This window comes from Carlito syrichta, unplaced genomic scaffold, assembly GCF_000164805.1.
Source record: "Carlito syrichta isolate Samal-C Ts95f unplaced genomic scaffold, Tarsius_syrichta-2.0.1 Scaffold306534, whole genome shotgun sequence".
NCBI classification, from domain to species: domain Eukaryota; kingdom Metazoa; phylum Chordata; class Mammalia; order Primates; family Tarsiidae; genus Carlito; species Carlito syrichta.
The window spans coordinates 153,593-176,180 of NW_007250630.1; the positions used below are offsets into that span (position 1 = coordinate 153,593).

Sequence of the window (22,588 nt, forward strand, 5' to 3'; positions counted from 1 at the left end):
TAGCGCATGCCTGTAATTCCAGCTACCTGGAAGGCTGAGGCGGAAGGATCGCCAGAGCCCAGCAGGTCGAGGCTGCGGTGGCCGGAAGCGGCCACTGCACTCCAGTCTGGGTGACAGAGTGAGACTTCCACTCAAAAAAAAAAAAAAAAAAAATACTTCCAAGACTTAAATAGGTTTTTCCCTTCTGTGTGAACAAAAATAATGTGATTATTTCTAGGCAGGCCAAATTATTTCCTTGGAAGTATGTTGAATTATTTTAATATTAATCTTCAGATAGGTTTTTCTAGTCTTCTCTCTAATAAAATGCTTTTGTATTGTGAATCTGTTTTAAAACAACAGATCAAGTAAAGTACAAGCATCTTTGAAGAGTACAAAAATAATTTCCCAAGTAAGCAAATAAAACTTTGCACTTCAAATCAGGCCTTGATTCATTAAAAATCTTAAACTTCTCATGAGAAAAATTAACATTTAAACCACTGCTGCTTGGCCAAGCACTCCACCACACAAGAATATGAAATATCTCCTCTAAAAAAGTACAAAAAGGACAAAACCACAAATGTGGAACTTCAATTAATTTAAAGCCCCAATCAGCAAAGAATAAATCCTTCGCAGATCTAATTACCAGCGCTCTCGGAAGACCCAGGCCGACCAGCCAATCTTCCCCGTGTTTGAACAGCTTGATGAACTAGGGGACTGATGGATATCAAGTCATTTTGTTTAATTTATAAATGGATTTTCCCCTAATACTTAAATTATCATCAGTACAACACAATGAAAATGGGAACATTCTGAATGCAAAGTCTATAAGAGTCCTGGAAGGAATCCCAATGAGGAATGTCACCTCTGTTCATTCCTCTATACAATTGATCTAATTAAATACTGAGGGTAGAAAGGCAGTTTAAAATGTAGCCATTTCTGTTTTCTTTTAGCCTTAATTTATCTGTTCACATCTTTCAAGTACCTTCTGATGCTTAAGGGAAAAAAAAAAAGAAATAGAGAAACCAAGATTTCTACAAGTATCTAATACTTTTAATTCTCCACAAGCTAATATTCAAAATGCCTCTGCCAAAGATTTTGCTGAATAATAAATAAATGCATTACATTTAGCCATGGTAACAATAAAATGAGGAGGGTGTTTCAAATCGAAAGCTTTCCCCCCAGTAATTTGAAAGAGAAACCAAAGGAACTAGTACCTTCCATATGCATTGTTCAACTGAAATTAGATCTCTGGATTATACTTATTAAAATGTCTCCTTATTTTCAAATCTCTTCCTTATTTAATTACTGCATGGGACTGAAAGCTGCATGGAATTGTTAAATACCCTTAGACCTATTTATAGTCTCTTCACATGGGTACCTTGAGCACACTCATTTGGCAAAGGTCCTGCCCACCAACCCACACGTTGGGTTTGCAATTCCCACCTGGCTCGGGGGTCTCCGACTGAGAGGAGGAAGATGCTGAGCTGGCTCCGTCCTCAGCGGTGCCCTGGGAGAGGAGACCCCGCCCGGGCGGGAGCTTCATGCCCAGCTGCTCTGCCATCTCCACGTGGTCTCCCGGGTGTACATAGTCAAAGACGCTGCTGCCTGTCAGCTCCACCTAGAGGGGGAAGAAAGAGTGGAAGAGAAAGGTGTCAAGTTTTTCCATTTTCAAATTCAGCACCACAGTGATTCAGATTCTGAGCAGAAAAGAAGACACATTCAGGCCCCAGAAACATTCCTGGTTCTAAGTCCTCATCTTCAAATACTTAAGGAGTCTTGAAGTTGAAAGTGAAAGATTTTTTTTCTCACATGCATTTACTTAGTAATTGTTTAGCCCCGTTTTTTTCCTCATGCACTGTTATTTGCATAAAGCTGAAACCTTCTGTGAAATGTGGATGAGCCTACCTTTGGGTTCAGCTATTTTTCCACGCATCATCAAATACTTGCATGTTTGGTGTCAACCAGATGATTGGCTGAATTCTACAGTTTTCTTATTGAATAGTTTGGGCTTTGTATAGAAATAGCCAGAGAGAGCAAACAAGTATTTTCCTTAAAAAACACAGATGTCCAAGATGTGTTTTTATACACATCTTCTTATTTCTAAGTAGATTTAAATGTAACAAGAGCTGCTTACGAATATATGCAAAGGCATAATGTTTTCATTAAATATTGCTCATTAGCTCTGTAATCATATGGAGGATTTTCCATACAAAAGAGGTCAGCTGGGGTCTGAAGCAGCCATTTTTTTTTTCTGCTGGTATCAGCTTGTTTTGCCTTCAATCTAATAAGATACATGGAACACATTTCCTTGAGGGATTTTTAAAAAGTGTTTTGTTTTGTGTGCTCTTTAAATTAGGCTGACTCGAAAGGTAGTGAATGAATACCAAATATTGGAAAGGTTTCAACCTGAAATGAAGGTCTTGTTTATGTCATGGCCGCCAGGCATGCCCATGTCAGGGTCGTGCGCTGACGGAGGGGGCAGAAGTTGCTGGTAAGGATTGGCCTTACCTCTGTATGCCTCTAATGCTCTAACTTTTATCTCCAAAGAGTAGCAGTAATGCTCCTAACATATAACAGGGAGAGATGAGTCAGTAATAGGACAAGCAAAAGCTTTTTCCCAGGTCACTAATGGATTTCCCGGTCCCCTGGAGCATAATGGTCTCAGGCCAGCTATGACATACCATGGAAGCTGCCAGAACTTCAACTGTCACAAGCTTCTTGGTGGATATTTACCTAGAACTCCTTCCTACCACATTTCCCTCCAAATTCCACCTGAGTGCCTGCACTCTTTACTGCCAAGAAGGATGACTGGCAGTGGGCAAACTATCACCGAGAGTGTAATACTTAGAGCAATGACTATCCCCGGAACTCCAGGTCCTAGTAAAATGATCACAACTACTTCCAGACTCCATCTGATTAACATCTTCACAGGCTACAGATCTTTAACACCTATCAATTAACACAGATATAGCCAGAAAAATAGGGGGCTAATTCAGTTTGGTTACTAGCTATTCTTGAAAAAGGCTCGCATAACTTTTACTGAAAATGAGGAACTTTTCTCTTGCTATTAAATTACACTCTCCTGCGGTACTACCCAACTGCTGCCTATATCATTTTACAATCCCTATTTCCTCCATTTGGTATTGTTACACAGAGTAATTCGGGATTCACAGTGATCAGCTCCTACCCTCTGGGAGGGGGGGATTACATGGAAATAATCCCTTTAATGTGTGCCTTGCCTCTAAGCACTTCACACAGTAATAAATGGGTAAACTGACTTTGAGCAATTAAGAAATTAAATGAAACTAATAAAATGTGTGTTTTAATATTTCTTGATGGTTATTTTGTTTGGAGATTAGTGAATATGAGGAAGGCGCTCTCATTTTGCATAGAGTCCAATTGTAGTACTTTAATAAATATTTCTGTCACTTTTCTCAACCTGATTTTTTCCTTTAATACTTGAATGTGCCTTTTGGCACAGACTACAGATTGTGCTTAGATGACAACACAAGTGGGAGATAAAGTGGAGTTTTTAGGGGTGCTGGTTATTGAAAATCTCATGTAAGCCAGTCTTACAGAGAGGAGGAATAGACAATTCTCTCCATAACCTGATTTGCCTGGATGCGCAGGCACCTTCCTTCCTTGTCCTGGGTGTGGCACATGCGGAACAAGATGGAGTTACAGTGTGCCGGATGGCATTATGGCATGATGAGGACTTTCTCCTCCAGGGGCCTCATGGGATTCCCCACCAAGATTCATGGGATTCACATAAAGACTACTCGGCTTTGAGGTTAGAGTCTTTTACTCAGTTGTATGACCTTGGGCAATTAATTTTACCTCCCTGGGCTTCGGTTTCTGACAGCATTGCTACTCTGCAAGACCCTGAGGGCACCACTCACATTGTATTCCACATGAATGGTACCCCTGGAGTGTAGCTCCTTGGGAACGGCGCAGGGCTGTGATCCTGAGAGTTGGGATGCAAACATGACTTGCTTTATCTGCCTCTCAGCCTAATTTTGAAAATGCAATGAAACCATGACGAGGAAATCAATTGGTAAGAAAGTGGCACAAAATGCCTTGCTGTTGTTGCTGTTTGGTGGATAAGAATAGAGGACACCCAGAAGTGTATCTTCTTATGTAAATTTGTATCCTTGTTTTAGGACATCACTGTGATCAGGAGGGGGTGACACATGCTCTGAGCCTTAACTACAACAATAATTTCTGTACTTTGCTTTGATTAATCCTTATATGAATCTTCTGAATTGGTATGATCATGCCCGTTTTACAGAAGAAGCTGAATACTGAAAAAGGTCAATGGTGGACACAGAATTTGGTTCAAAGTCCACTTGACCTACCACCTCTCAGGTAGCAGCGTTTGCAGTCACAGAGGCTAAACAGAGGACCTCTGAGCCTCTCTATGCTTTGGTCTTACTTTAATCCAGGAGAGAATATTGAAACCATGAAAAGAGGCGGCTGAGGGCAAGTACCCTGCCAAACCCCTGGGGGATGCTTTGCCATTAGACACTTTGGCCAAAAGAGGACATGCAAGGAGGTGTACTAAGCCAAAACCGATGTGGGTGTAGACAAAGGTCTACTTATATATGCGCCTCAAGTCAACACCATTGTCATCATTATCATCATATCTTACATTTATCTAACACTTTCAACAGTTCTCATACTGCTTTCATTTCACTTAATTAAATTTTAGAGCTAGAAGAGACCTTAAAAATCATTCATTAATGTCCCCTTGTTTAACAGGTAAAAGCTCTACTCTTCCGAGAAGTTAAAATGCTTTTTCAAGTTTATCCGGTAGTTTAGTGGTCGAAGCAGGGCTGTGAGCCCAACTGTCTAACTCTCAGTCCGCCACTTTTCCCACTAAACCCTCATCTGATTTTTTTTTTTCTGTCTCATGAAGATTCACTAAGTAAGACAGGCTCAAACTCATGTTTCCTGCCACTATATTCAGTGCCTCAAAATAGACCACAGAAACCAAGACGGGGAATTTTTTTTTTTTTTTGCTTGATGAACAGACATTACTTCATGTTAGCTTCAAGTAGGAAAAATAAACATAGAGCTCCTATCCAATGCTAATGAGGTACCTTCAAATCCCCGGTTACTAACTTTTTCAAAACTTTCACCCACCGAGAATTAGGACAAGTGTCTTTCTTATATTAGAATTCAAATGTTCAAATGTTTGTTGAATGAATAAAGGATGGGTATTTAGGCTGAAAATCGTTTGCTTTATCTTTGGTTGATTTAGACAAGTTTAAGTTGGTTCTTTTATGTCATTAATGGCATAATTTTACAACATTATTTACTCTGTAAAATGAATTATAGTATAGCATCACAATATACTCATTTCCAGTATGCTAGGAAAGGGTAGGTTATAAGAGACTCTTTAAGAGAATAGTGACCATATTTCATAACTGCTTTCGTTTTCAATCTATGGCAAATCTGTGTTTAGCTGGTTAGTTTTCAACTTTCATATCCCTGTGTCCTCATTATCTGAATTGTAACATAGTCTCACAGAATTATCATGTAGTAAATATCCCTTCAAATCACCAACAGTAGAAATTTAGAGAAATTATATTTTATATTATTAGTCTTATTTTCAATCCTTAATTATGATCCACATAATGGAAAGGTAGAACTTTTCCTCCTAATTGTATGTTTCTTCTGATTAGTACAAATTACATTCCAAGGCAAATGCAAGATTTCATTTTATAGTAAACTCAGTCACTCTATATAGTGATTTTTTAAGAAATGCCATGTTCTGTATTAAACTCAAGAAAGCAGACCCACGAGATGTCTAAATGTTTCTCTAGTAGAAGGAGAAGGGAGTATGATGGTTTCCAACCTCACCTACTCGATCCAACTTTACTCCAGGAGAATGAGTCTCAAAGAGAATTTACTCGCTTAAGTTGTTTAGTGTATTTATTATAAAATAGCTGAGGTAGGCAATGAGTAGTAAACAGTTGCATCCAGAAACAGCATTTCATTTAAACTCCTTTTCTCCCTGGCTTGCTCCACTCAGTGTGACCATAGATTCCTCCAGAACAAGCCACAGTACTAGTGCCATCTGGCATAGCCTACAGTCAAGCTAAACCACATAGCCTTCCTCAAATTTATTTTACATTCTGTTAGCTTGCATGTAATTTGCACACTAGACACTGTTGATCTGGTAACTCTGAAGTTTCCTGGAAAAAAAATGTAAATACATTACACAGTGGTTTGAGATGACTTTTCCATGTCAGGTCATTGTACCCTGCTGGTAGATAGGATGGGGGACTAATTTGTCTTTTCTTACATCAAGCAAGCATGTCAATAGCCTTTGCTTGGCCCCCTGGAGTGAGCAATACTTTTTAACTACAGTGATGTAGGAACAGTGCAACTCGTTGAATTCAGTGCTTCTTTGATTGAAGGGGTTTGGTACAAATGCGGAGCCCAGGCAGTGATCTTGTAAGTCATCTCCATATTGGACAACGTAAGAGATACTTCTGTAAAGAAAGATCATAAACCTATTTTCAAGATATTTCTTTCTTCAAAAATACTTCATCTCAGGAACAATACAATTGATTTTTGTCACACAAAAAGGGTCATTCAAAACCTATCATTTAGGGTAGAATGTCCTAAGTCTGTTGGAAGATACTGGTTTTTAAACATTTTTGAGGACTTTGAGGTTTACCGAGAGGATGGGAGGGGCTCTTGGGTAAGCCCTTTTGCATCCAGGACCCATTCCCATAGGAGATGCCAGCAATATCTGAATAGAAGGTCATTCTTGAGAGAGGACTTTGTTGGTGGTAAGTGGCTTGGAAATGGAAATCGAACTCCCAGGTTGGCCTTTCAGATCTACCCAGAGACCCAGACATCCTGGTTAGAAAATCCTGACCCAGGATAAGGCAGAAATTCTATCTCACCAAAGCAGGTTAGGATTTGTAGGTTTTTTTTTTTCTTTGGGGGGGGGGGTGTCACATTTATATTGAAGGATAATAAAGTGATAAGAGAATAAAATATAATAAGATATGATAGCTTGATTAGCATAGGTTTTCTTTGGATTTACTGGTATCTTAATGCCATCTTCATAACTTCCTACATATTGCAGAACTCTACTGAATATTTATGAACTGTTTTGACAGAAACTTGATGTTCTTTACTGCTCTGTCTCATTCTATGTATTTGCTGACTTATCTGAAGAAAAACGCATAAAAGCATTGGGTCTGTTACAGAAATACGTGTATAAATTAGTAGAACAAGAAGAAAGAAAGGTTCTATATCAGAACGATGAGGTAGAATGAAAATCCTTCCAGTGTCATCAAATAAGAAGACGAATCCACTCGCTCTTTACAGATATGTTAACAGACTCTTCCCTTTGAAGAATTTTAGCTAAAAGATACCACATCGTGTGTTTATTTTATCTTCAGAAATAAACACTTTGACTCCTGTGGGAATCAGTGAAGTATATATATATATATTTTTTTTTTTTAAATATACTTTTCTATAACCCCTGGGGTGCCTGACTTGAGAATTGCAACAACATCCAAAGAGATACTGCATAACCAGTTCTGAACTTGATTAAGAAGTGCTAGAAGATAATTCTGGTGGATTGTCTAGTTCTCAGGAAAGAAAAAGGAAAAACAAAAACCAACCAACCAAACAAACAAAAAACCAGACTGTTGGAGAAATGGAGTGAAAGAGGAAATAAAGAAACACAATGCAGATACTGATTCAAACACGGACACAGTTATTTGGAATAGTATGTCTGCTTTTAGACCATCACTCTATAGGTGAATGCATCAGATAGTAATTAACACTGATTGCTAAATATTCAAACATGTTAAATGGGTCATTCTAAAAACTCAGACTCCATTTGAGTATGTTTAATACTTATAGAATTAGATTGTGTATAAATAGATCCATACACTCTATTTTATGCTGTATTTCATATTTTCTTGTAATCTTGGTTCAGGTTTAACTCCATCATGTAACGGAAGCAGTGGTTTTAGAATAGTATTGATATGCCAATATCCTCTTCCTTTCATTAAGAGATACCAGTTAAAAGAACCTAGAAAATGCCTTAATATTGAGGGGACATGACATCACAGGAATGAGCCTAGGGATTTGTGAAAGTGGCTAAGTCAAGAAACTTTAAAACCTTGTTTTACAAGGTTCCTATAGTTTTGAAGTTTTAAAGTGTCTGTGGGGCAGGAAAGGCCAACTTTTTAGTATTTATCACAAAGCTGTGGAGGAAAAGGATGCTGTTGGAGGTTATATCACAGTAAAAAGTGAAATGATGCCAAGAAGGAAATATTAACAATCTTAAAAGTAACTGAAGTCGGTCTCTTTTTTTCTGAAGATCAAACGAATAGTAAGATATCACTTTCAAAGCTTCTTCATTACCTTGGTGGTCAGGAGACCAATCAACATAAAATACTTGATATTGGCATAGTTAATCCATTATTCTCAAATTTTACATGGTTCAGTATTTGTCATTTAAATCTGGATACACATTGAGATGCATGTTATGCACACCCAGACTTCTGTATCAATATATCTCAATTTTTTTTGTTTTGATCATGTGAACAAGAAATAGTGGGAAATGCATGTAAGTTAAGATTGTAATTTAAATCTTTCTCTGATTCTAAACAGCCCTTTTCTTTTCAAGAGAGGTAACTGGGTTAGGGAAAACATAATTATGGAAATAACTTTTCATTTGTTTTTTGAAAGTTACCCAGGGTGATTTTATTTTATTCTAGTCACAATAAAACAATATGGTGGACATGATTAAAACTTTGGATATGCTTAATACACACCAACAAGAATCACATCCACAAATAATAACAACAGATAACAAAATGTACACAGACAACATAGTTAATCATTCCTGTTGATTGCTTTTAAAGGGGTGATGAAGAATCAGGAATATCAGCTCTTAAGGCGCAGTGTTAAAGCGACATAGTTGAGAGAAATACAAAAACCAGCAAACCAGAAGGGCTGGACAAAGGTAATTTGTCTCTACACCTCAAGAAGTTTTCACATTTAAGAGAAAGCAAAACAAAAGGAGGATCCTGCTTAACTGACATCTTATTTTACCGGATTGGAGTATATTGATAATGCCATAGCTGCTGTATTTAAAAGAATGGACTCTCCTTCTCCATGTCACTGTGAGAGGTCTTTAGAAGTCTAATTTTAGAAAACAACAAAGTATACTAAAATATTTTAGCCACTGTAGAAAGTGGGTGGGTTAGCCCCTACCAAGTAATTAATTTGGGAATTAATCCAATGAAGAGAATAAGGAGGAATCAAATTATCCATGCCACGACCACTTACTGGCCCTTCCAGAACCTTCCCTGTTGGTATGTTTAAGCAAATCTTGGGAACCTCCTGAATGCTATGTGGGTACCATGGCTATGGTGTATAATTTATTTCTAGTGAATTCCCATAAGAAAAAGACCTTATAAACTGCTATTTTATTTTGGCTATTGTAACCACAAATTGTGGTAGTATTTGAGGTTATTTTCTATGAAGCAAGTCAATACCCTGAGCACTCTCTAGGTGCTATTTTAAAGGAATAAGTTAAATTCACCACTGTTTAATAACAGACTGAGTTAGTCTTGTTACAATAGAGAGTGTAATTAGAACTGGTAAGTGGAGAAAATTGGTAGAAAGAAATGAGTCATTCCAGAGGCTAAAAGTAGTACTTGCGTACCTTAAGATACTTTGGGGGGAGTATAGTGGTGATGGGGAAGCAAACTCTTTTGAGAACCTGTAAGTTCTATGTTATGTCCCACCAGAAAAATGCTCTAATCACACCTGTATTTGGCATTTTATTTCAGGGGTTTTAGACAGCCCTGCTGTTTATCAGTGAATATTCCAGAGGATATTCTCAAGATTAGCAAAACTAGAAAGATTTAACAAAGATAAGATCATGTTCTAGAATATGAGGGGGGACCAAAAAAAGACACCAGAGTTGTTGGAGGGCAGTCTGCCTTGTAGTTCAGGCTTCCTCGCTAGGTAAGTATTCTAGGAACCCACCAACATCTGTGTACCAGCTAGCGTTATGAGAGGCTGCCTTTGGCTTCAGTGAATTTTTCTTTGAGATTCTTTCAACATGTTTGCCCATTTCATGATGGGTGTTTTACACGAACAACCTGCTCACATCGCTCTGAGTGTTCAGCAGTTTTTGACCCAAGATGGCATGACCCCCAAGCCTCACTCTCCCTATTCACCTGATCTCACCCCGAGTGACTTTTTGTTTCCCCAGATGAAAAAAGTCCTCAAAGGGAAATATTTTGCCAATGTGGATGAGGTGAAACAAAAAATGGTAGAAGCACTAAAAGGTCTCAAAACTGATGAGTGTAAAAACCGTTTTGAGCAGTGGAAAAAGTGTCTCCATAGTGTACTGCATCAAACAGAGAGTCCTTTGAAGGTGACTGAAGTTTAAACATGTAAGAATAAATACACAATTTTTTATCAATAAATTCCAGGTTTTTTGGGTCTTCACATTCTGGAGAGCTGTGCCACCCAAGGTACTCAATAGCTCAGGTGCTGAATAGTCACACCTGAGCTACTGAGCACTTGGGACGAATTATAATTTGCTGCAAGTGTAAAATAACACCAGATTTTAAGGACTTTGCACACAAATGAAAAGAATGTAAATCATCTTTATTTTATATTGATTACATGTTAAAATACTTTGGATATGTGAGATCGAGTAAAACTAAATTATTAAAATTAATTTCATTTTTTTTTTCTTTTTAAAATGTGGTTTCTAGGAAAATTTAAAATTGCATGTGTGGTTTGCAGTATGTTTCTATTGGACAGTGATGCTTTAGAGCCAAGGCTCCCTGGAGTAAGAACATGAACTATTATGGCATGACAATGACATGAAAGGAAAGATGAGTAAGATAATAAAATGTAATATAAATATAAGAATATCTTTAGAATAAAAAACTTAACTGGTAGATCTAATCGGTCAATTAAATATCCACTTTCTGCAAGGCATTGTATTTGGAATTACGAGAATACAAAGAAACATTAAAATGTAGCACCTGCCCCAAGGAGCTTAGAATCCACTTGGGAAAGAGAAGGAAAACAAATACGAAGTCAAATGATATGACCAAAACATATAATAGCACAATGTAATATATGAGTAATTTGGGACATGAGCGTTGTAGATCACTGACTCTTAAATTCCTCCATATCTCTTGGAGATTTCCTTAAAATACAGAGTCATGGGCTCCCAGAGTTTGGCTCTGTAGATCTAGGGTAGGGCCCAAGATTCTGCATGTTTAGGAAAGTCCTGGGTGATGCTGATCCTGTTAATCTATGATCCACACTGAATAGCACTGGTATAGATGATGGATGGTATAGATGTGTCCAGAGGTTGTTGTGAACCACACATATCTGAGACAGCGACTGCCATTCTGACTCTCCACAGAGAAGAGAATGTAAAAAGACAGGTGGCTTGGATAAAAAGATGAGAGCAATCTAAGACACAATAGCGTTGTAACCACACTAGTGTAAAAGCAGGGTCGTGTGCCACACACCATTCTTGGATAAATCCCAGGTGTTAGGAAAGCATTAAGCTCAATAAATACCATGTGATTGATTTTGACCCTAAAGAGATGGATCTGCGCTACTGTTCATTAGCCTTCTTTTCCCTTCTTATAAAATGCTGAAAAATAGGTTCAAATAATCTCTTATAGGAAATGTCATATCTCATTTTTCTTTTCAAGTCTGTATTTCAAAGACAAGGGTCTCATGGTAGGCCTTTTGCTTGATCATGAGTCTGGCAATAGTGGTGCTACAAATTAGGCCTAGATAATTGTCACACTTTGAACCAACTTCTTGTCCTCTGTAGTTAAGCCCTAGACCCAAGATTCTCCTCTTCTTTGTTCCCGTATCTGCCACACGCAAATTAATTCAGTTTAAGATGGATGATCTTTTTCCCAAAAGGTGAGCACAAAACCCGTGGTGCACTTTGAAATTTTTATTTTAGTTTTTAAGAGGAAGGGTCTCTCTCTGTCACCCAGGCTGGAGTGCAGTGGTGTGATCATGGCTCACCACAGCTCAGATACCTGGGATCAAGCAATCCTCCTGCCCCAACTTCCCAAATAGCTAGGACTACAGACATATGCCACCATGCCTGGTTAATTTTTTGATTTTTTTGTAGAGATGAGATCTCACTATGTTGCCTAGGCTAGCCTTGAACTCCTGACCTCAAGTGATTCTCCCACCTCAGCCTCCCAAAGTGCTGGGATTACAGGCATAAACTACCATGCTTGGCCTTTGGAATTTTTAAACTAAAATTTTCCTTCTTCAGAAAGATTGTAGGTTTGTTGTCGTTTTGCTTGATCATGAGTCTGGCAATAGTGGTGCTACCCAGCTTTTAGCCCTAGCACAGGCAGAAAGCACTCAAGAAGAGGAACACTTCAATAACGCTTTTAACTGGGCAACCATGAAAACTCAACATGAGTGATCTACTATCTAAACACCAGATACCTTGTCTTTCTGCACATCTAGAGATGGTGGTATGACTTAGTAACTGACATACTCTTTCAAAAAGTTTTGTTCTAGCCAGCTACCATAAATACTGCTTCCATAAGAGAAGCATTGGTACGCTGGAAATTAGCCAGATAACTCATCTACAGAGTGGTACTCTCTTATTTTAATTAAATTTACCAATTCATTTTGACAAGCCTTATATGTGGTTATCAAAACCTCCCAGTTTTACCATACTCCTTCAGTTTTGCTTTAAAAACCAAGAGAAGAGCAAAAATACGTTGGTTGAGAAAGGTTGGGAGTGGGCTCGAAGAGAGGGGTGAAAACTTATCAAAAGTAAAATTGGATTAAGAGTCAATCAAAATCCAACTGTGAATTTATCATTTCAATGAATTTCAATGAATGGTTTAAAATCTGTTTGAAATCTATTTGAAAATGAATATGTAATAATATAGACATATCTCCTTTTCAAAGCCAGTATTGTCAGATGTATTCTGAGCATTATAATTCATGAACAGAGTAGATGACTATTTGAAAAGTATTAAAATGAGCTGACTTTTCAATACAAGTGTCTTCACAATAAGTTTTCCTATTCTGGGCAATTCAGAAATGTAGACAATTGTGGTAGAAAAATAATATGTATTGTAATATTCATTGTACAGTAGTAGTGTAGTAAGTGGCAATTCTGGACATTACAAGAGACACAAGGATTATTTTCTGTGATTGCACAGAGAATACTTGGATTTCTTGTGAAGCTTTTGCATTGGAAATGAGATTCATCAGTCTGAACGGGGCAGGGTTAGAGCCCTTAGCAACATGCTTATTTTGTAGAAGGTCACTCAATAATAACTTCCTCTGCCCTCCAAGCTTATTAAGACTGACTGGCATATATTAATGAAAACACCTGATTCTCCAACCATAAAACCCAGACAAAGACTTTATTTTAATATTAAGGAAGGAACCCTTAATTAGCAGGGTTTCAAAAATGTCAGCTTCTTCTATTAGCTGTTCTGGTCCATCAAAGCCATAATCCCTACTGTCAAATTTCATCACATGATAGACAGTTTGCCGGCTGTCTTTTTTTTTTCTTCTTTTACTGATCATACTGACTGAAGCTTTAAATTTTTTTTTTTATTTTGCCATCACATTTAACAACTCATCGTGTATTTTTCTGTTACACTCTTGATTTTACTCTTTGCTTTCAAGGAGTCTTAACACATGTCAGTTAAAAAGGGTGAGGGGAACACTGAAAAAACACAAGTATTACATGTGAATACATATGCATTCTTAGACGTATAATTAAGGACTCTTGGAAGACCTGGGTTTGCTTATATTGATTGCCTTTGAGAGTATGTAAATGTGATGTCCCTAAAACACCGGCAAATAAAACAGTCTCAGAGATGATTTCCCATTTTTGATGTGTCAAGGAGAAGAGGGAGAATTCTAAAGAAGAACCCAGGATCTTTTAAGATAAACATTCATTACTATTAACCACCAATGTACCTGCCTGTTGAAAGGAATTCATTAGAGCATCTATGGCTTTGCGCTGCCCTTCAGAAATAAGATAAAAATGACTGCATCTAGCAGGACAGAATAAATACATAGCTCTTAAGGTATTTGTGTTTTTAATCTGATTCAAAACATTTACTGTTGATTAAATCCTTTTGCAAATGGAAAGCTTCATGTTGCCCATACCAAGAGGAATACCAAAACACAAAAAGCAATCAACAAGGGTGACTCAAGGATTCACGAGTAACTTTTATGAAGAATCAACCGCAGCTCTTTCTTTATCCATAGAAGAACATGGAAGCCTCAGGGGTAACAGGTTCAGGGTTTAGGATTGAGTTATGAGAAATAAAAGCTGGAGAACGAACTGATGGAGATGACTTGGACCTGGCAGACTTAGTTGTTAGAAACTATTAGCTCATACCCATTCTGTTTAATGAGGATCAAGGACTTCATCAGAACACAGCGTGTTTTCTTAGCTCATGCATTTGGCATCACTGAGGCAATGGGCAAACGCTGTCCATTTTTATTAGCACCCAGGTATTTATTTCTTGCTTTTTACTTTAACATTTTTTCCTCCTAGACTCCAGGCCAGAAAGTCTATTTCTCTCATAATTTGCATATACTTTACCTATCCATTTCTTCCATGGGGAACAACCAAATCCTCTCGTAACCTCAAGAACATGGTCCTGGGAGATGAGATGCTGGGTTGTTTGTGTCTCCCCATGCAAAATGCTGAGGGTTTTTTTTTTAGTGGAATCCACTCGGTTCTTTTACTGGGGAATTTCTTTTGTTTCTACCATTGGCTACCCTTTTGATTATCTCAGCTTCTATTATACTGTCCCAAAAGCCTGCAGAAGCACAAACACAAAACAAAGCCACATAATCCCAATTTCAAGCCACTAACGAGTCGTTATCACTCTAAAGCATTTTTTTTTCCTTCCTTAGACTAAATGGAGATTGTTGAAGGGATGGTTTCTGGTAACCTATTAGTAGAATTGACAGCCAGTCTTTCCTTACTATCTAATGGTTTTGGCTGGCTGTCCACAGTTATTATTAAGTCTTTTGTTTTAATTTTAATTGTGCCATTTAGAAATGAAGTCCCATGTTTGAGACTGACAAGTTCCTGCTCTGCCTGCTAAACACTTAAAAAGGTACCTCCCAGGATAGCCAGACAGATAAGGTACACTTCTTGGAATAAACCATTTGGTTGGGTATCTGGGATAGCCAGGTTCAGTTTTGTGGCCAATTGCATAGTCAAAATAAGCTATATTCTGGAAGGTTTTCAGTAATTTTACATGTTCCTGATAGGGAGTATTGGTCATGAGTGTAGACTCTAGAGGCAAATGTTCTGGGATCCAAACCATTACCCACCTTGGACAAGTTACTCTACTACTTTCTCAGTTAAAAAGATAATAATGGTATTTACCCTCCTCTTGTCAAAATTAAATGAGGTAATGCATACAATATGCCAAACAAAGCAAATTTTGCATATGGTGAGTCATCCAATGAGTGTAACTGTATATTCATTCATTAGACTGTAAGCTTCTTGAGGACAAATGCCATCTCTGCCTAATTCACTGCTAGAAGCCTTGGTGCATAGTAAATTTTCCCTATATATTCACTGGTTGAATGAATGAGCTGGTGAGTGAATAAATAGCATTACAATTTTATTGAGAAGTGAGCTGATTCAGAAGGGTTTGCTACATGTGTGTGATCCCAGAATAATATGATGGCGTATCCATTATGCTTACCTACTTATTATATTAAGAGAAGCCCATGAGTGGGCTGTTGAATTAGATCTTCTGGGACTTATAATCAAAAGTATGGCATAGCCATTAGTAACTCAAAACCACTTGAACTTCATGCAGAAGCATATGAATAAACTACAATAAGTGGGGGATGAAGATGGGGCTCATGTTGAACCAAAAGACAGCTGCTCTAGATCCAAAGGGATCATGGATCCTTTGCTTTTTTTTTGAGTCAGGGTCTCCCTCTATCACTTAGGTTGAAGTGCAGTGGCAGTCACACAATCATAGTTTACCACAGCAGCCTCCAATTCCTGGGCTCAGGCGATCCTCCTGCCTCAGCCTCCCAAGTAGCTGGGACTACAGGTTTGTGCCACCACCCCGGCTAGATCCTTTGCATCTTGGATGAAGAGTATTATTTCCATCCCCATCTGCTCTCTGATATTGCAGATAATTTGAGGTAGTTATAGATTCTCTGTGCCTACTTATGGGCTCCAGGCTAAGGAGTCCCTAGCATACTTCTGAGGCCCCCTCCTATCACTGGGTAAATAGAGAAGCTTTGTACTGACATGTTTTACTTGTTTTTGGTCATTCCAAAAGCTGTAGCTCACAAAGCAAGTAGAGTAAGAACCACAGTATCTTAGAGTATATGGTATGAAAGCAAAGTTTTTAAAATAGAAGAAAAGGACAGAAACAGAAAGACCAACGAAGTTAAGGTGAACCTATATAAACTACTGGCTTCAGCATTAGCCTATGAAGCAAAATTTTGTTTTTCTTACTCCGCTACCTTATCTTTACCACTGATTCTTGGGATAAGGGTGGGTAAGTCACTACCTTTTATGTCTCCCCTGTTTGTAACTCATTACCTTGAAAAGACAATCCCTGATCCTATGATGATGGAGAATGAGTTAGGAAGCACCGTAAAATGTTCTAATTACACAGACAATTCCCCTCAATTGGTAGACACTGGCCTACTTATACAAGAGCGAGAGCATTAAAGGTGAGAGAAATAACAGTGGGGGGCTCACACGAGGCTCACAGCCATTTCAGGCTGAGACACAGGAAAGGAGTGTGGTTGGCATCCCAGAAGATCGACACCTAAGACTTGTAAGAGTTTTGAGGAGTGTGCACTTGGAGTAAGGGGCAATATTTGGTTGGAAAAGTCGGTGTTTCTAAAACCTTCTGCAGGGACTCTGACATCCCTCATCTTGAACTAGATGTTATTCGATGACAGAGATGTAATACACTCCCACTGCAAGGGTGACACTATTATATTTTTTACGTAATGTGCATAATTAATGATTGTGTAGTTGGACAATTTTATGTGAAAAATAAATCTGTAGGGGCTATTTCTGCCAAGAGTGGCCAGAGCAGTGTTGAGTCACCAAGAACTGGATCTTGGGAGATAGTTGTGGAAACCAATGAAATAGACCCTGACTCTCTTTCTACCACTTTCTCTTCTCTTCTTTCTTAAAAACAGTTTAATGTGTGATGTGTGAAAATTTTCTCTAAACAATTTTCATCTTCTTTTCTCTCCAGTCTCAAAAATATTATACTTGTAGAGGAAACAGAAATTACTTGTTCCAGGAACTTAAGGAACTTAACGCTTTCTACTTAGCTAGTTATGTACTTATATTAAACCTTTCTCTAGAATTCAGGCTTCTTTATGTCTGGAATGATGTCTTATTCATCTTTATAGTTCCCAAGACACCTAGCACTGTGCTCAATAAATATTTGTTGGTTTGATTAAACTGATGATCTCAAAAGGCTTTCTTGTATGTTGCCTCTCTCTTCGCTGAGACCCTGGGCTGCATGGCTGCATGTCAGACTGAAGACCTGAGTTCCAGAATTTAGGGGGCCTGCCACAATCTCACAGTCAAGGCTAGAAGTCAGTTTGTCTGTATGAATTTGCATAATTAAGGGTAGGGAGCAATCTGTTTCTATGAATTTGACTTGTTTTATAAGTCAAATTCATATAAGTGAGATCATGCAGCATGTTTCTTTCTGTATCTGGTATCTTTCATTTAGCATGATGTCTTCCAGGATCATTCACGTTGTAGCAAATGGCAGAATCCCCTTTATAAAGGGAAATTCACTGTGTGTGTATGTGTGTGTGTGTGTGTGTGTGTGTGTGTGTATTTCTTTATCCATTCATTCATTAATAAACACTTAGGTTGATTCCATACCATAGTTATTGTGAATAGTGCTGCAATGAACATGGAAGGGGGGGGTATCTCTTTGACACACTGATTTCATTTTCTTTGTATAAGGGGAAGGGGAGTGGGAGAAATGGGGGAGATGTTTATCAAAGTGTATAAAGTTTCAGTTATGTAGGACGAATAAGTTTAGAGATCTAACGGACAGCATGGGGACTAAGTCAATGATACTGTATTGTATATTTAAAACTTGCAAAGAGAGTAGATCTTAAGTGTACACCACTAAAAAAAAAAAGGTAACTATGAAGAGATATGCTAATTAGCTTGACTAGAGTAATCAGTTCACTATGAATATGTATATCAAAACATCATGCTGCATACTTTAAATATATACAATTTCAGTTTTAAAACTTAAAAAAAAGAAATCAGTCTTCCTCACATTCCAGTGATCTTCTTTGTTCGAAACATTGCTTTGATTGGAGGCCGGGTTGCATTTTGGCTTTGGACTTGGAAAGGCCAGAGTTTGAATCTCAGCTCCACCAATTTCTAACTGTGTGAGTTTAAAGAGGTTATTTAACCTTTGTAAGCCTCCATTTTCTCATTTGTTAAATGGGGATTTTACAACTTACTCTTGGGTTGTTGAGAGAATTAAACAGAATGAGTAATGTGGTTAGCATATACTAGGCAGTTAACAAATGGTAGCTATAAGAATAACAATTATTACCCATGTGTACAGTCTTTTGCTCTGAATAAGAATTGATAAGAGAAACCAATACAGTAAGTCCCCTCCCCTACATACAAACAAGTTCTGTTCTGAGAGTACATTTGTAAGTCCAATTTGTTTGTAAGTCCAACAAAGTTAAGCCTAGGTACCCAATGAAAACAATCAGCTACACTGAACCAGCTACATCACTGCTGCTTTTACACTTGCTTCTGGACATCCTGGCCTTGAAATAATGCTACTTTACTACTGTTCTCTATACAGTACTGCACAATCAAGTACACAAAAGCACAACCACTTGAAGAGGATGCATGCATGTGATAAAGTGCGCCAGACATGTGAAGTCACTTACATGATTGGACACGTGAATGCACATTTGCATCTTTGTTTGCAACTTGAAGGTTCATATGTAGGGGACTTACTGTACATACCATACAGCACAAAACTCAATTTTGCCCATACTTAAGAAATCCCCCAAACTACTAATCTTATGTTTGCAACCACAATGTATCTCAACCGCAATCATTTTCAAGTATGTCTAGTTGTGAAAATTCTGGTTAAAGAGTGGGAATTTTATGCTAAGCTTACTTTTTTGCTAGAAATGTGGTTGAGCTGGACCACCAAGTGAGAAAACTGGTGTCCTCAGGATGTATTTATTTAGGCCACAGTCTCAGGAACTAGTCCTATAATTCTTCTCAGAGTGAGGGAAAAGAGGATGCACTGTTTGTTTGCAAATAGATAGAAAACTGGATGCAAACTGCATGACTTTTACGCAACTTTGTGGTTTCTTGAGACTATGGGATGAAATATTGAGACTCACTACCTTGAAGATACACAAGGAGGTCAAACAGGGAGTCCTTGCAGCTTTGTACTCTTCAATAAAGGCTAGTACAAGAAAAAAGCAAAAGCAAACAATAAAGCAAAAACTAAATGGAAAAGTATTATTTTGGCTTCCTGAGTCATCTACATCCTTTTCTGAGGCTGAGTTAATGTCCCTAGTCCTGTGTGCATTTGTATAATTTCTGGTAATATAAACATTGTTCTCATTCATTCTCTTTCAGTCATATATTTTGTTTTTCATATATTCAGACAAGAATATTAGAAATGTGCTATTAAGTGTTTATATAAATTGCCTTCTACCAGTCGACTAGATGTATATTATTACCCTGTTGTGTAAAAGATTTCACACAGTCACATGCACTCTGAGATTTATTTGGGGAATGCAAAAGAGTTCAGTTGACTTGCTGTAGGAACAAAAAAGCCAAAACAAACTAATAACGGTATAGGGAAAAAGCTGTGCTATTTTTTAATGTAATGCTTTTTTCAGCCTGAGCAGGTCTCAGGATGTATTTGGGGAAATGCAGACATATACCTGATACCTGAACACTATGCAGGTAACTAGGAGAACTGCATTCTAGTCTCAGCTATGAGATTAACTTACTATGTCGATTGTGTGTGGGTTATTCCTTCTAGGTTCATGTGTAAAAGGAAGTTCATGTGTACAAGGAAGGGTGGAATTAAAAAGATGCTCAATCTACTCTGCCTCTTTGAACTTTACCTTCCTCGTCTATATAAAGGAGGCAATTATAGTTACCTTGAAAGGCATTTTGAGGTATAAGTGAGATTGTGTGTGTAAGCCACCTACAGCAGTGTCTAGCAGAGTGAACAGATAGTCTTCCTCTCTTCTCCCATTTTAAGTTTCTTCCAATTTAGAACACTTTTGAAATAATCTGGAACATGTGGTGATCTTCATTAGCATTGTTATCAAATAAGGCCATGATTGCAATAGCTACACCTGGCATCCATTCCCTGTGAGTGACTTGACTCATGAGTTTTCAAAGTGAGAGTCAAATTGAATCTCATTTTTCCAGGGCTCAAAGAAGTCCCATATAAATCACTTGGGATATAAATATTTATTCATCAACAGTTGGCCAGTCAGCATCATGGTATGGTCTGCACAGACATTGAAGGCAGATGGTTTACCTTTTTAAAACTTAAAATAAAATACAACTCAATAATAAAGACAGAGGTACTGTCTAAAGAGTTAAAATGCCCTTGAATTATTTGGAATGTGCCTTTACTTAGAACCTCAAAGCCAAAATGTTTGAAAAAAAATAGCTTTTTATAAATCTCACCATCACTTGTTTTCACAATTAGAAAAGGTTAGGACATAAAAGGTATACCCGGTGGTTCCAGTTGGTGAACTGAAATTTGTCCAAAATGCAAAGACTTTGTTAACACTGGTGAATCAGGGGCAGTGTAGCAGAATTAATACAATTTCAATTTTTCTTTGTGTCTGTAATGGTTTCCTATTATCCTGATAAGTGGGCAGCCATTTCACTTCTTTTATTGATATAGCTGTGAAAAAGAATTAGATTTCAACACTTATGTAACCGAGATTAATTGATTGATTAGATTATTAATTAAATATTCCATTAAATTTTCTTTTGAAAAAAAATGGCATAGGATTGTGGATTCCCTAAGGTTTTTATTTTTTTCCTAGCCCATGGACGAATAAACAAGAAATGAATAACTAAACATTGTATCTTATCTTTTGAAAGATAATTGAGCAAGCAGATGCATGGCTATGTAGAAAATTTACTCGCTGCTGGCTGCCTTACAAGACTACCTTTATACAGCGCCTGTGTATCCCAGTTCAAGGTGAGGAGGCTTTATTTGTGAACAGCCAACAGAAATCTGTGAGTTACCAGGAAAATTATGTGGCTCCCACACATCTAGGTACAACTATTTCTACACAATAACTGGTCTGTTTTAGTAGGGAATAAAATGGTTTACCTAAAACTTCCAATCATGCAGTGTTTCAGGGATCTGTGGAAAAATAAAAACAGCAAGTGGCCTTTCAGGTAACCCATAATTAAAAGCAATTTTGAGCTGTCTTTTCAGGGAACCTACCCAGGGGAAGTATTTGCTACCTGTTTGACCTTCACGATTGTGAGTCCTTGGCAGTGTCAACGACCCTCTGAACTGAATTCAAAACTAATCTCTGACAGAAAAAGAGAAACAGAATTCATGCAAATCATATTAATTCCAACATTTCCCCAGTGAGCTGGGTATAAACTACAGCCTAATTAAATATTTTTTAACGATGTGAGTAATTTTTGCCAAGGGGCGGATTCAGGGGAAAATTTAATATGAGATCACAAAAGCTGTTCCCAGCGTTGATTCTGTAAATTAATGACTATCTGCCTTATGATAAAAACATGCTGCCAAGAATGAAAATGAAGTCGGCAAAGCTTGCTCTATTTGTCTAACAACCAAATATACAGAATGCAAAACTTTAAAGGCACTAGGAAATTTCCATTGTGTTTGTGTGATATATTCAGGATAAAGACACACCATGCTGACAACCCAATAACCAGCTTTGAGGCACCATCAGTAATATGGGGCCATTTTTAGGTAGTTATTGGCAAGGTCCAGGGACCTATTTTAAAGCAGCTAGTTAGTTAAAAAATATATGTGACTTGTTTCCCAAAGAGATTCAAGGTGGCTCACAATAAGAAACACATACATACACGTAACAACGTTAAAGGCAACATGGAAGGTCAAAAAATATAGCAAGGGCAAGTACTCAATTACTTGGTACAAATGCTGCCAGCACTACAGTGCCATGCATTCCTCCCTCAGACTGACCATTAAAACAGCTTTCCATACCCATCTTGATCCTCAGGGCAGTTCATTCTGGAAACCTGAATTGAATTGCTGTCCGAGGTCATGGGGGTGAAAAATGGGGGTGAATACAGCAAGCCAGGGAATGATGTCAACACAGCCCTGGGCAGCTTATTGCATCTAAATCTATAAATGGCAGTGGACAAAAGGTGGCCTGGTAGATAAGGCTTTTCTTGTCTGCTTAAGTCCAATTTGAGAATTGAACTGCCCCCTGTGTTCAGACTCCAGCTTTAGGGAGCATTTGGACAAAAAAGTAACTTGGCATATGCTATAGAAAGCCAAGGCATGGT

At 37.9% G+C, this 22,588-nt stretch overlaps 1 protein-coding gene across 1 annotated transcript in view; it reads right to left on the bottom strand.

Moving 5' to 3' along the window:
• NPAS3 (neuronal PAS domain protein 3) overlaps positions 1-22,588 on the bottom strand; it is a gene marked incomplete at its 3' end in the record, with an annotated part of 691,615 nt that overhangs the window by 133,325 nt on the left and 535,702 nt on the right. The window contains exon 9 of the mRNA XM_021715010.1: positions 1,423-1,597. Coding sequence (XP_021570685.1) covers positions 1,423-1,597 — 175 coding nt within the window. The remainder of the gene's footprint in view (positions 1-1,422; positions 1,598-22,588) is intronic.